Here is a 12,214-nt window from a genome sequence, read left to right as displayed (position 1 = left end):
ACTGTAATGAGGAAGAGATGAGGAACTCCAGCACTGGATTTTTCAGCTAAGCTCCTAAAAGCAGAACATTTTATTTCCCTGTAAAAAGCCAGAATCAGGCAGAAGGACATTCAGTTTTGTATTCCACTTTCTGCATCCAGGAGCTTTTTGTACTGCACTGCTCAAAACTGAGAGGAGACCAACATTTCATACAGGATTTCAGTTTTGGGGTTATGATCCAGAGGAAACTAAGTTAAAGGGCTAGAGACATTTCTATTCTTATTTCTGTAAGTTTTGTCCCTCGACTTACTCTGCACTTTTTAGGTATTTTTGGAGGAGAGCTGATACTTGTCCAACAAGTGCAGTAGGGTACGTCAGCATTTGTACCAGAGGGATGTGGTATGGAGGCATCCTTGAAACTTTCTCACAAAGGGCTATCTCAAAGGGAGCATCAGAGGACTCAGCTCTACCAGCTGCCTCACCTTACCTGGAAGCAGAACTTCAGCAGAGGGAATGAAGACAGCTGATGTGATTTTATGCCATGGGTGTGCCCCATGGAATTGTGGTTGAAAACAGACATATTAAACATAGACCTGTCATCATTTTTACCTATTGCCTCAGAAAGGTCAAATTCAATTTACACAATCTTTTTCCACAGGATCATCATGCATGTGGTATGTATTACTTACCCGGGGACCTGGGGGACCTGTATCTCCTCTCTGTCCTTTGAAACCCTACAAAAGAAAATGAAAGCGACAATTACCCATTACGCCGGTGCGTGAAACATTAAGAAATGTCTAGCTTGAATGCTCTCTTAATAACATTTCCAATTTTGCCTAAGATTACTGGGGAATGGTCAGCATTGAGCTGCCACGTTCCAGGGAGTGATTACGAAGGGCCATGTTACAGGGAGAGAAAAGCCCTTTCCATAGCTACTTAGGCTGCAAGACCAAGACTGTACTGTGTGTATTCCTGGTGTGACCAGCCCATAGGTTATTTAACCCTCAATTTCATTGTCCCCATCCTTTCAGAGGATGTGTAACACAGCACAAGGGCTACAGCTGTGACCATGCCTTCTGGTAGAAGGGGTATCATCATGAGGTTATATGTGCTTTAACTTCTAGATAAGGGACCGACTCTTCTCTAAGTGTGAAGGATTTGGAAATGCCTGTGTTTGATTTTTGTTGATTATTTATTTGTTTAGTCACAATGCCATGACTATTCTTAGCCAGGCCAGCTCTTTGGTTTTATGTTTGCATCAGAAAATGCCTTCATCTGCCCAAGAAAAGCTTCCTGGCTACAGTACAGAAGAGTGACTGGATTGAACCCTTCAGAGCAGCACCTACCGGTAAGCCTCTGGCACCCTCCTGGCCTGGGAGACCTGGTTCTCCAGGCTTTCCCTATGGGAAACAATCACATTCATGTTAGTCAGAGTCTCAGGTCCATCCCTCTGCTCTTGAAAACCTCCTACTCTTCTCCCTTAGATGTAACAGCACTGAGAACTGTGATTGCTCAGGGTTTCTCCAGCAACGCTGGAGTCTGAGTGTGCATGGAGGACAGCAGTGACAGACATTCCCATACATACCCTTACCCACACTGTTACGAATGCAGCCTTTGACGTTCAAAGGCAGCTTAAACCTTAGGACTGGTGCACCTTTACGGTGGTTTAATGCCAAAGGGGTAATGCACAGAGTTGCACAATACCTAGTAAGCGCGTACAAAATCAGCATCTGCATGTAGGAAGCAGGTGTTTTGATGCAAGCGCACGACTGTCTGCAGCTGCTGTGACAAGCACTGCTCCACATACCAGTTGTCCTAATGACTGGGGACTTGGGTCTTCACAGAACCACGAAGTCCCATCTCACAAGTCACAGAAAGAAGCTGGCAATGCCAGACACTGGAAGCACAATCTTCATATAAAAAACCACAGTTGCAAGAAATAACATTCACTGCCCAATTTATTAACATTTCCTTTTGGCTGATAACTTCATGGCTCAGCTTTTTTTCCCTCAACAAATGCAAATACAGACTAAGGGGAGAAAATCAAATATTAAACCTCTAATCCTGGACAACAGAACTGTCACAGAGCAATCCAGAAAAGGCTTCTTTAAAGACATCTCCTCTAAACTTTTTATGCCCCATAATCTTCTACCTAAAAAATGGATCACTAGGTTTAATGTTACAAGACAACCTTCTTTCTCTGCAATATTTACGGTAGCTGTAAAAGTGGAATCACTAAGTTTTAGTGTATTTATAGTAGCTGTAAAAGTAAAAGAACCCAGTTTCTTTTCAAGATTGCTAGTGTGTGACTCTTATAAATTGCTCAAGACAATATAGTCCTTCTGGTGTTAAAAAAAGACGTGCAAACAGGCTCCCTGCCCCCCTTAAGGAGTTCATAGATAGGCAGCTCCAAAAGCAATAACTGGATGTAGGCTCTGATTGCCTGAGCGATACAGTTTTAAATTACATTACCGGTTCCCCAAGGGATCCTGGCTTGCCATCTTTGCCGTCATTCCCAGCAATGCCCTGTAAATGACATGCAAAACAGGGTATAAGGAAGGAGTCGATAGGAAAGATCAGTGTGGGTTTTGTCAGTGTGAGTTTCACAGTGACAACTCTGCTTCATCATGGCATACTTAAGTTTGCCTAACCCTCCAAAAACTACCCTATTTCTATAGCTCAGCCATAAACCTCTCCTTGCCACACCACTGTAACAGCATAAACTGTTTCCCTTTACAATACATCAAGTCTAAGGGGTTTCCTCCTTTTCAGCAAGGCGAGCACTCCAACAATCTTGGATTCTAAAAACAGCTGTTATAAATCATTATAATGCCGTTACCTTCATTCAGCTTGGCTACTTTACACTAAAAATAGCTCTGGCCCTATCCCTATGACAGATTACAAAAAATCCAAAATGTTGTCCTAATACATTTTCCAGAAGAGAAGAATCTATGTCCAAGATACACTTGAAGTTAAGTCAGTGCAAAGGAATTATTTTGACTGTGAATTCAGATAAAGACAGTATTCCAGTCTACGAATTTTGGTGCTCTTACACTGGAGCTATTAGTTGATTTTTGTGCTCTTTGTAAGAGTATTTCTTCCAATGAGGAGGCAGATAAGGAACAGACCTGATTCATGTTGGTAAATAACACTTAGCTTTAAAGTGATCAAATACAGCATTCACACTATCCTGGTCCAAGGACATAGCATCAACATGACGGATACCATTACAGATCATGCATAGCTTTCAAAGTACCCCCAAAAAAGTCATCTCTTTGTTTTACACACCTATGTGTTTATGAACAATTTAATGTATTGAATTAGAAGGAGCTGAAATGCACTTACTGGAAGTCCAGGCAACCCTGGTGGGCCCTGTGGACCTGGAGGGCCATCTTTACCCTGGAAAGAAAGCAGACACACTGTGTGGGTCAGACAAGCTCCTCAGATGCTTCTAGCAAATGAAGATTTATCAAATGTACAGTCTGACAAAGGACAACTGTGAGAAGCTGGTCTTGTAGCCCATGTCACACAGTGTACAAGGTTTCCTTGAATTCCTTCTAGTTTAAACTGGAAGACTTTCTTTTCAGATAAAGCATCCAATATTAGTTTTGTTACGGCTGGAGAAACCACTGAAATCATTAGTAATTTTTTTGGGAAGTTTAATTATTTCTAATATTTAGTCTTAATGTCCTGCATGAGGTGTCCAGCCAGGAAGCAGAAGATCTATATTTTATACCTATCAAATGTGTAGTTATAAGAAGTGCCTTGCTGACAGTCCCAAGAAATTCCCTTACTCTACAGGACTGGACGATAGCATCCCAGGTCTTTCACAGTGTCTCAACCTTGATCACCCATTTGAAAGGGAATTTCAGCCAGCCTGTCCATGTAGTCTCTGGTCCCTCTGCTGAGCATGCTCACTGATTTCATAAGAGCCATCAGAAGGACCATCACCGTTCACTTATGATGAAGTTCAGGTTGAAATGGATTTGTCTTAAACTGTTCCAGCTCAACAGCATGCATTACTCAGGGAAGGTTCATTTTTTCCTTTTCAGCCTGAAGTTAGCATCAATCAGATTATCTGTCTCTCCCAGGGTTTTCTGATGTATTACCATAAAGTAGCATCAGAACACCTTTCAAATGAAACAGCAGTAGCAAAATTCTTGGTGGAGCTCTGGAAGGTTACATCTGTACTAGTATTTTCAGTGGTCTCAGGTCCTGGCATCTGAGCAGTCTGTGTTGTGACATCCTTCAACAGGTTGCTGGTTTTATTTTGACAATCCCCTGCACAGTTCAGGTGTTAGCCTGGGTCATGAAGCATCCTAACAGATTTAGTTATCCTGTTATAGAGGCTAAGAGATGTTAATAGCAGGGACAGACAGACAAGAGGTACAAGAACCTCCTTAGAGGTCCCAGGGACTGGATTATGCTCTGGCTAATTTGGAGTTTCTTTTGGTGAGTAAACAAAACTGCAAGAACAGAGTAATCTGTGGTTGTTTGTGGAGGTCCTACTTGCAGGTGTGGAGGTGATTCAGGCTGAATCATTTGAGGAGCTTTCAAAGGACATTACATGGGTTCCAGCTCAGTTTTACTTCATAGAGCTAAATATAGGTGAACCTGGTGGTGAAACACACAGCTTAGAGCTTACTATGTCTCCTGGGTTTCCTGCTGGTCCTATTGGTCCTGGTGCTCCATCTGGTCCCTAAACAAATAAAGCAGAAACAACGTGAGTGATTAAAGCATTTTGTACATTTGTCAACACACCCCCTACCACAGCTGGCAACACTGAAGTTTTCTTCAGTCACTCAGTTCAGTATTCATTCCATCATTTCTTCATTCATCACAGAAAAGCAGTGCCAACCTCTGCATTCAATCAGTCTCCAAAGTCAGAAATAGTCAGATATTGAATTTGGTCCTGGCCCTTCCTTCTGAAAATAGGGGACAAATAGGAAAAAGCCAATCTTGTGACAAAAATAACTCTGAAGAACAGAAATTATGGGAGCAGTTTGAAACACAATTTGTGGCAGGCAAACTCCTTGAGCCACAAGTCAATGCAGACAGAGGAAAAAGTCAGGAAAACTTGAAGAGAAAAGATATCTAGAGGACCATCACATTTTGCTCTGCTTTGACAGGCTCAGTTTTACTTTGCACATTTCCTTTGGCTGTGAATCTGTTCAGAGGGTCTCACAGGACAATTTTAAGAGTTTTAATCCTACTGGCACAACCCTATGGCTGTGGCAGTGTGAGGTTAATACAGACACAGTAAATGTGTATTATTGTCTTCTAAAATAATGCTTACAGGAGCGCAAATGACCCACAAAACAGGTCTACGTGTGGTCCCAGTGGCAAAGCATTCAATATCCTTTAGGCACAGCTACCATCTGAACACAGAATTTTAATCTAATCCTCTTTTCTGGTACATTCTGTCATTTAGTCAGTGCAATGTAAATTCAGCTTTGAAAAGACTGTGCTGATCCCCAGAACAGATGAAGGCTGCACACCCTCAGCGTGGCAGAGCCAAACTGCACCGTAAGCAGCAATGTGAGCGGTGATTACTGTGAGCAAAGAAAGGCGGTTTGGAAAGAAAAGTCCTTTGCTCAGGAAAAGTCCCAGCTCTTCGAGGGTATAAGTGGTGATACCACAAGGAGAGCCAAGTTATTTCAGCCCTGCTTCTGCACTGTCACCCCTTTTTAAGCAAAAAGAAGCATAATTGTATTTGCAGAGAGAGTAGACTAGGAATGAGAAGGACTGTGATGGAGAGAGACACATGTAAAAGGCCTTTTAATTCAAAAGTAACCCACAGGGTATGGAAATCGGAGAAAATCCAGTCTCATACCACTGTGTAAAATTGAGAACTAAAATAGTGTTATATCTGCTGGTTCTAGACTGACAACTTGTTCTACATATAAGAAAACACCTATACACATACTACTAAGTGGTCTCTGTGGAAGAGTTTTCATGATCATTGCCCTGTATAAAGAGAGCAACTGAAGCTTAGCATCAATTTACAGAGTGAGTTGAAGCAATCAGTGAAAAGTGGCCAACATATTAAATAGCAATTATCATGAGTGGGGAGCTCTATGACACTCAGGGGACCATTAGGAACCTGCTGGAAAATGCAAATGCAATGCAGACAGGTGGGAATGGTCCTTTCTTCCATATGGAGCTTGCAACAATCTTTATTAGTAAGGAAAATACAGGACCATCTTTGCAACAGAGGAACTTACAGGTGGACCAGGGTTTCCAGGAGCCCCTGAGAAGCCGGGCATTCCAGGGTGGCCCTGCAGAACGAAAAGAGAGACTGACTTTATGCATTATTCACATCTCTAGTTGTATAAAAGTTAACTGGTGATTGAACATTGTGAGGTAACATCAAAATGAGACAGTACAAAGACAGCTGGTTATAAGGAAGTAAGGAACCATGGCTTTTTAAAGCAAAACCTTGGTTTTCAAAGCACGCACTTCAGAAATAAACATAGATTTAAGGTGTACTTTTTCTAATGTGTACTTTAGTCTATACTAATGGGAGATGAGAACAGACATTGTGGAATTGTACAAGGCAGGAGACCAGGCAGGAAACCAAACCTGTTTAAAATATCCTACAAATCCAATTGTAAAGGTGCTGATTTTGACTTTCAACTATTGACTCAGCCCTTGGCAAAATTAGCTATGAAAGTCTGCTCTAATTTAGACCATTCTCCTCTTTCCTGTGGCATCTCAGTTCCTCCTGAGGTCATCCTTACTTTCATGTTCTACGACAAACACTGGCTTTTTCAACCCAAAGATGTCTGACTTCCTGGATCTCACCTTGGCATTATCTGAGGAAATGACTAAAGGTTGGGTAATATAAAGAATTGAATGCATCCAATCTAGAGGTGAGGAAACAGATCATATGGGAAGGATTTTATTAGAGATGGGGATGGAAGCCTGTGGAGTACTGCTATAGTTCCACTCTTCAGCGTAGCCCATTTGAGGTTTATCAGTGATGAGTAGCTCCCATCTTTATCCTCTGCCTCTGAGAAATGTATTCCTCTACTGACATCACAGAAGTTATTGATGAAGGAACAATCACAGTGATTGAAAACTGTTGGAAACTGTTGGAAACGACACTCTTTTTTTTACCTGTTCACCTTTTTCTCCTGCATCCCCAGTCATACCACGGTCTCCTTTAGCACCCTAATAATGAAAAAAACCCAACATTGAAAGTCACTTAGATTCAGTATGGTATCAGCTTTTTTACCTATTTCATAAAGCACTTGGACATTTGAGCATAAAACACATAAATAAGGACTGAGTCCTACTTGCTCTCCTCTTAAATTCTTCCCTAGACTTTCACTACCAATGTTGGAGCCACGAATATATGTGAAGAATGGCCTTTGACCATAGCATAGCCCTTTTTTTTATGTTGCAGTCTCATGGACATGAATAGAACTTCCACCTCCTTAGAAAGTAGATAGGTTGTTTGGAGCTTCGCTAAATCACGTCTTGGTAAGTCATCATCTGGTCCAACAAAGGCGTCCACAGTATGAGCTAGTAATCTCCTCTCCCTTCAGGGACAGCAGCAATAAAAATGGCATTTCTAAGGTGCAGTCAGAAAATTCATACCCAGAAAGTGCTCCCCTCTTTCTCTCTCTCTCTCTGTCCTAGTGACAACAGAACAGAAGCAGCTAACTCAAATGTAGATGTCTGAATTATCAGTGCTTAAAGTAGGGTAAGATGAATCTCACACAGTGAAAAATATTGAGATGATGGGGAACAAATTATGAACAATGCACAGAACACTAATGAATTGCTGGCCATGGAAATAATACTCTGGCTTACTATGTGAGAGCTCTGAGACAAGTGGGGAGGAAGGGCTGATATTTATTAATTCAAAGTGGCCTAATTCATATTGCCAGAAGGCATGAAGCTGCTCATGACCAAAGATCTACAGTTCTACTGCTCTATTTCAGAATGGGGCCTAACAGTAGTTTGGATGGTGTTGGTAAGGACAATATACTTTGCAAAGTCTGTGAATCTGCCTTTTTACTGAATACAAGTTAGACTATTTATCAATTACTTGATTTTGTTTCATGCATGTGTGCAGTTTAAAACTGATCCTGTTACTTCTTCTAAACATTCAATCTTGCCACTCAAATCTCTTCTTTCTCATAGTATATAAGAAAGCAGCAGACGTGTTATGTCTCAGGTTGCTTGGCGTTTCTGCCAGTTGTTGTCTTTATGGGTTACTAATTCTTTTGCAAATTTTATCCTGGAACATACCTTCATTTTGATCAACCCTATATTTACTTTTGAGACTTTACTGCTCTCCCCACCACATTGCAAGATATAAAATTAATTCATTAATCCCTTTTAGCTTGTCTTACACTCTAGTAAGTGCAAATACAAAGAAGTTAATATAGCAGAAGCTGTTTTAGCCAGTAGGTCAGTAATGCAAGGAAGGCTGGAGGAAATTGTGGTCCATCATGAAACTAACTTATCTCTCCCTCCATTGATTTGTTTTGATTTATTTCACATTAGGCTGTTGTAAAGGTTTTGATTGTGACCAGGCACTGGCATTGTGAGCAGACTGATGACAGATCTCTTCATGGGAAATGCTTGAAATGTGACGTTACTGGAATCCTTCAGACATTGGAAGTTCTGTTTTGGCCTATGTCCCTAGACTGTTAGGAAGAAGCATATAGCTGAAACAAGGAGTTGTTTCTATAGTGTGTTTCAGAAAACATTCAGACTCTGTGGATAAAACCACCATGGCAGATAGTGTATATGGAGCCCAGCAGCCCATTGCATCATCCTTAATTTAAGTGATTCAAGCATGTGGGATTCAAAGAGGAGAGGAACATGCAGGGTGGCTATTGCTGCGGCTTTAATTTCTTCCTCACCTGATTTGGATTGAAACTTAATCTCAAGTCCTCACCTCTCATCAAAACACCAGTGTAACGAAATTCAACATCAAGAATCAGGCCTTTTGTGTCTGCGTGTGTGTGCGCTCATGTGCACGTGCAAAGGGATAGCAGAAGACACTGTTTAAGTGAAACAGTGTTCATGTGGGGAGCTGTGCAGTTCTGCATGCATGTGGCATTACAGAACAGGGCCCTCCCAACAGTCCAGTCCTGCCCCTGGATGCCACCAAGATCCTACTTCAGCCAGTGTACTAACTAGTCACAAATAAGTTTTCATTTGACAGCTGATGAAAACCAACCAACCTTTGGGCCATCCAGTCCAGGTGGGCCTGCAGGACCTCTGGGACCAGCACTCCCCTGCAATGCAGAAGAGATAGAGGTAAACACTAGTTTAGTCCATTGACTCCACAGACACCTAAAAAAAAAAAAAAATCAGTAGGTTGTTGATGAAAAAAAATGAAAATCAACCATCTAAAAACATCATAAGATAACCAAGGTTACACCACATCCAAGGCACGGTCACTTCGCCAGCTCGCTTACCATTTTTCCATCCTGCCCATCTCTACCTGGTGGTCCTCGAAGGCCTTTATCGCCTTTGAAACCTGGGATGCCTGGCAGTCCTGGTGGGCCAGGAGGGCATTCAGTGCACACGTCCTAGGAGAGAACGTGGAGAAATAAATTAGCAGTAGACTGAGGCACCTAGCAGACACCCAATGCAAATGCAGCAGTGTGGTGCTAGTAGAACGCGTAGGCCTTTGCAATTTGACCATGCTGGGGAGGAACTGGGTTACTTTGCCTCACAGAACTGAAATGAGGGAAGCGTGGTGCAGAGCAAGGGTCAGCAGCTGAGCTCACACAGGCTCCAATGGGGTCTTCATATCAGTTCTAGTTGGACAGGTCCTAACCAATCATGCAGGATCAAGAAACTGAGGAAAAGCTCTCCCCAATGGGGAGGTCAGACAGCCACAAAGCAAGGCTGCCAACAACCTTGTTTTGATGCTACAAGACTACTAGAAAACTGTGTCTGCACCAGTCTGAAAGAGCTGGGTTACTGTTCAGAGGGCAGATTGGTAGCGAAAACCCAGCTGCAGCACAATGTCAGAAAGGGTGCTCTTCAAGGGAAACTATTTGGCAGCTAACATGACCAAGGAGAACTCATCCGATGGAGTTTGTGAAGACCGAGTGAATGTCATAGTGTCCTGGTCAAATACTGTCACGGAGAATTACCACATCCCTCCTTCAAAAACTCTTTGAAGTATCATCTCAGTAGTCTTATATTTCTACTATCCTCGGAAAATGAAATACCATGGGGATTATATTTCCATTTCAAAGGCAGACTCCTTTCAGGAGAACAGGAATGAATCCTGACTATAAGAGACAGTGTAGCCCAACAGACAGATCATCAGGCCAACAGTTAGGAGACCTTGTTCCAACACCCAACTCCATCAATGATCATATTCAAAACTGTGGGGTAAACTGACTTTCTAAGCCTCAGAACCTTCATGCATATTTATCTACATACAATATAAGTGCTTGAGAGACACCCAGAGCCCTAATTTCATCTGGGATCTCAAGGTGCTGCTTTATACAGACCTGTAGCAAGCGTGGAGTGAAAAAGTACCAAACAGAAAGAATATGCAAGGCGTATGAGTGTGTTTAACCATAACATAATCAAAGGAAGAAAACAAAGGAACATCAAAATGACATCCTGTAACCAAGAATCAGTCCCTTGCTATTGTCCTGACCAGAAATCCAAAACAAAACCATACAGTGAGCTCTCTGGAAAAATACTTGGATCCTTAAGAAAGACAGCTCTTCAACAAAGGCATTTCACAGTAGCAGCTTAAAAAGGTCCTTGTGTTAATGAGGTTGGTAAAGAAAGGTAATTTTTTAGTTTCCTTTAATCAATAAAAAAAGATTTCTTGCCATGTCCCAAGACTGCTTAAAAATCTCCCAACTCAGACCATGTAAATCTGTAAAGATTTTGCAGTCAACACCTATCAAATACTGACCCATTTCCCAGACAGGTCTCTACATGGAGAGTAAAAGCAGGCAGACAGATCATCACTTTTGAAACATGGGTGCATCTGGGGTTAATTACCTGCATCCTTTTAGAGGCACTATGCAAAATTACTTTGCAGCCACAGTTCAAACCTAGTCCAGTCACTGTTGAAGGTATACATGAAAAATCAGACATTTTATTAAAATGGTTGCCATTTTCTGATTTAGGTAATACAACTTGACAATTTTTATTTCTGCTTGGGAACATGTGCTTCAAAGAGCTGAAAAAGTATCAGAGCTTTTGTAACATACACCACCTCATAAAGATCTTTGTAGGTCATGTCACTGCTGGGGGATGGTCAAAAGGCATTGGATTTTGATCTCCAGCATGTGCGCTAGTGTCCCAACCAAGCTCTGACAGAGTGTTTAAAGGGACCTTTTGCACTTGTAACTCATATACTTTCCCATCACGGAGTGTTAGTCAAACATACAGATAAACTCCCTCCATCCTCAAAGGCTGATTACCTTTACTAAGAGATTTATGTCCTCTGGAGACAGTAGGGGTGAGGAACCCTGTGGAATGAGAAATTCATTATCTCAGGCAATTTTAAAAGACATCAAGGTATATGAAATTTTTCTGAACATGCTTATGGACTCTCATTGGTTTCCCTTGCCCTGCCCAGGACTCACTGGGCCAAACACATACTTGCTGCCCTACATTATCAATGCACTTCATCACATCTGGGATGAGTTGAACTCTTCATATATAGGAAATGTAGTTCTTGCTGAGGGTATGGCATAGTGGTGCTAAGAAATTGCCTTTACAATTTTGGCTTTTATTTGCATGTAGGATATCCATTTATTTTCATACTGTTCCAAAGAACACACAGATATTTTTACAATAACTACTTAATGGTTCTTAGTGCTCTTCCAGTTGCTCTCCTGGGAAGAGTGGAAATGCACTGAACTGCACTTCTGAGGTAAGGTGTACAGGTGGAAACTGAGTTAAAAGGAAGATGTAATACAGAAGTGAAGTTACATACTGGTTTTCCAGGAGGTCCCCTTTCTCCTGGATTTCCAGGTAGACCCTGCAGATCAAGAGAAAGAAAAAAATGTGAAATTATCATATAATAATCCCCTGGTTGCTCCCACACTCTGTTGACTGCTTGGACTAGCACATATTTCTACTTCTTGCCACTGAACACCACTGCTCCTGGTATGTGGCAAACAGTAGACTCCTTTAAATATCTGCAACTTTAAAAGTCATCCCTCTCGATTTTTTGCCATCTCTTAATCACATTGTCTGTATCCCTCTTAAACCTCACTTTACCATG

At 41.7% G+C, this 12,214-nt stretch overlaps 1 protein-coding gene across 1 annotated transcript in view; it reads right to left on the bottom strand.

The window, feature by feature from the left end:
• Positions 1 to 12,214, bottom strand: part of COL22A1 (collagen type XXII alpha 1 chain) — a 240,357-nt gene that overhangs the window by 17,547 nt on the left and 210,596 nt on the right. Inside the window, exons 44-54 of the mRNA XM_075743260.1 lie at positions 11,924 to 11,968; positions 11,406 to 11,453; positions 9,420 to 9,533; positions 9,183 to 9,236; positions 7,099 to 7,152; positions 6,204 to 6,257; positions 4,625 to 4,678; positions 3,325 to 3,378; positions 2,452 to 2,505; positions 1,326 to 1,379; positions 669 to 713 (exon numbers count right to left, since the gene is read on the bottom strand). Of these exons, the coding sequence (XP_075599375.1) occupies positions 669 to 713; positions 1,326 to 1,379; positions 2,452 to 2,505; positions 3,325 to 3,378; positions 4,625 to 4,678; positions 6,204 to 6,257; positions 7,099 to 7,152; positions 9,183 to 9,236; positions 9,420 to 9,533; positions 11,406 to 11,453; positions 11,924 to 11,968 (630 nt within the window). The remainder of the gene's footprint in view (positions 1 to 668; positions 714 to 1,325; positions 1,380 to 2,451; positions 2,506 to 3,324; positions 3,379 to 4,624; positions 4,679 to 6,203; positions 6,258 to 7,098; positions 7,153 to 9,182; positions 9,237 to 9,419; positions 9,534 to 11,405; positions 11,454 to 11,923; positions 11,969 to 12,214) is intronic.

The sequence above is a fragment of the Balearica regulorum genome, chromosome 2 (genome assembly GCF_011004875.1).
Source record: "Balearica regulorum gibbericeps isolate bBalReg1 chromosome 2, bBalReg1.pri, whole genome shotgun sequence".
Taxonomy (NCBI): Eukaryota; Metazoa; Chordata; class Aves; order Gruiformes; family Gruidae; genus Balearica; species Balearica regulorum.
Note: the sequence above shows the minus strand (reverse complement) of the source record. Positions and strands in the feature narration are given on the sequence as shown.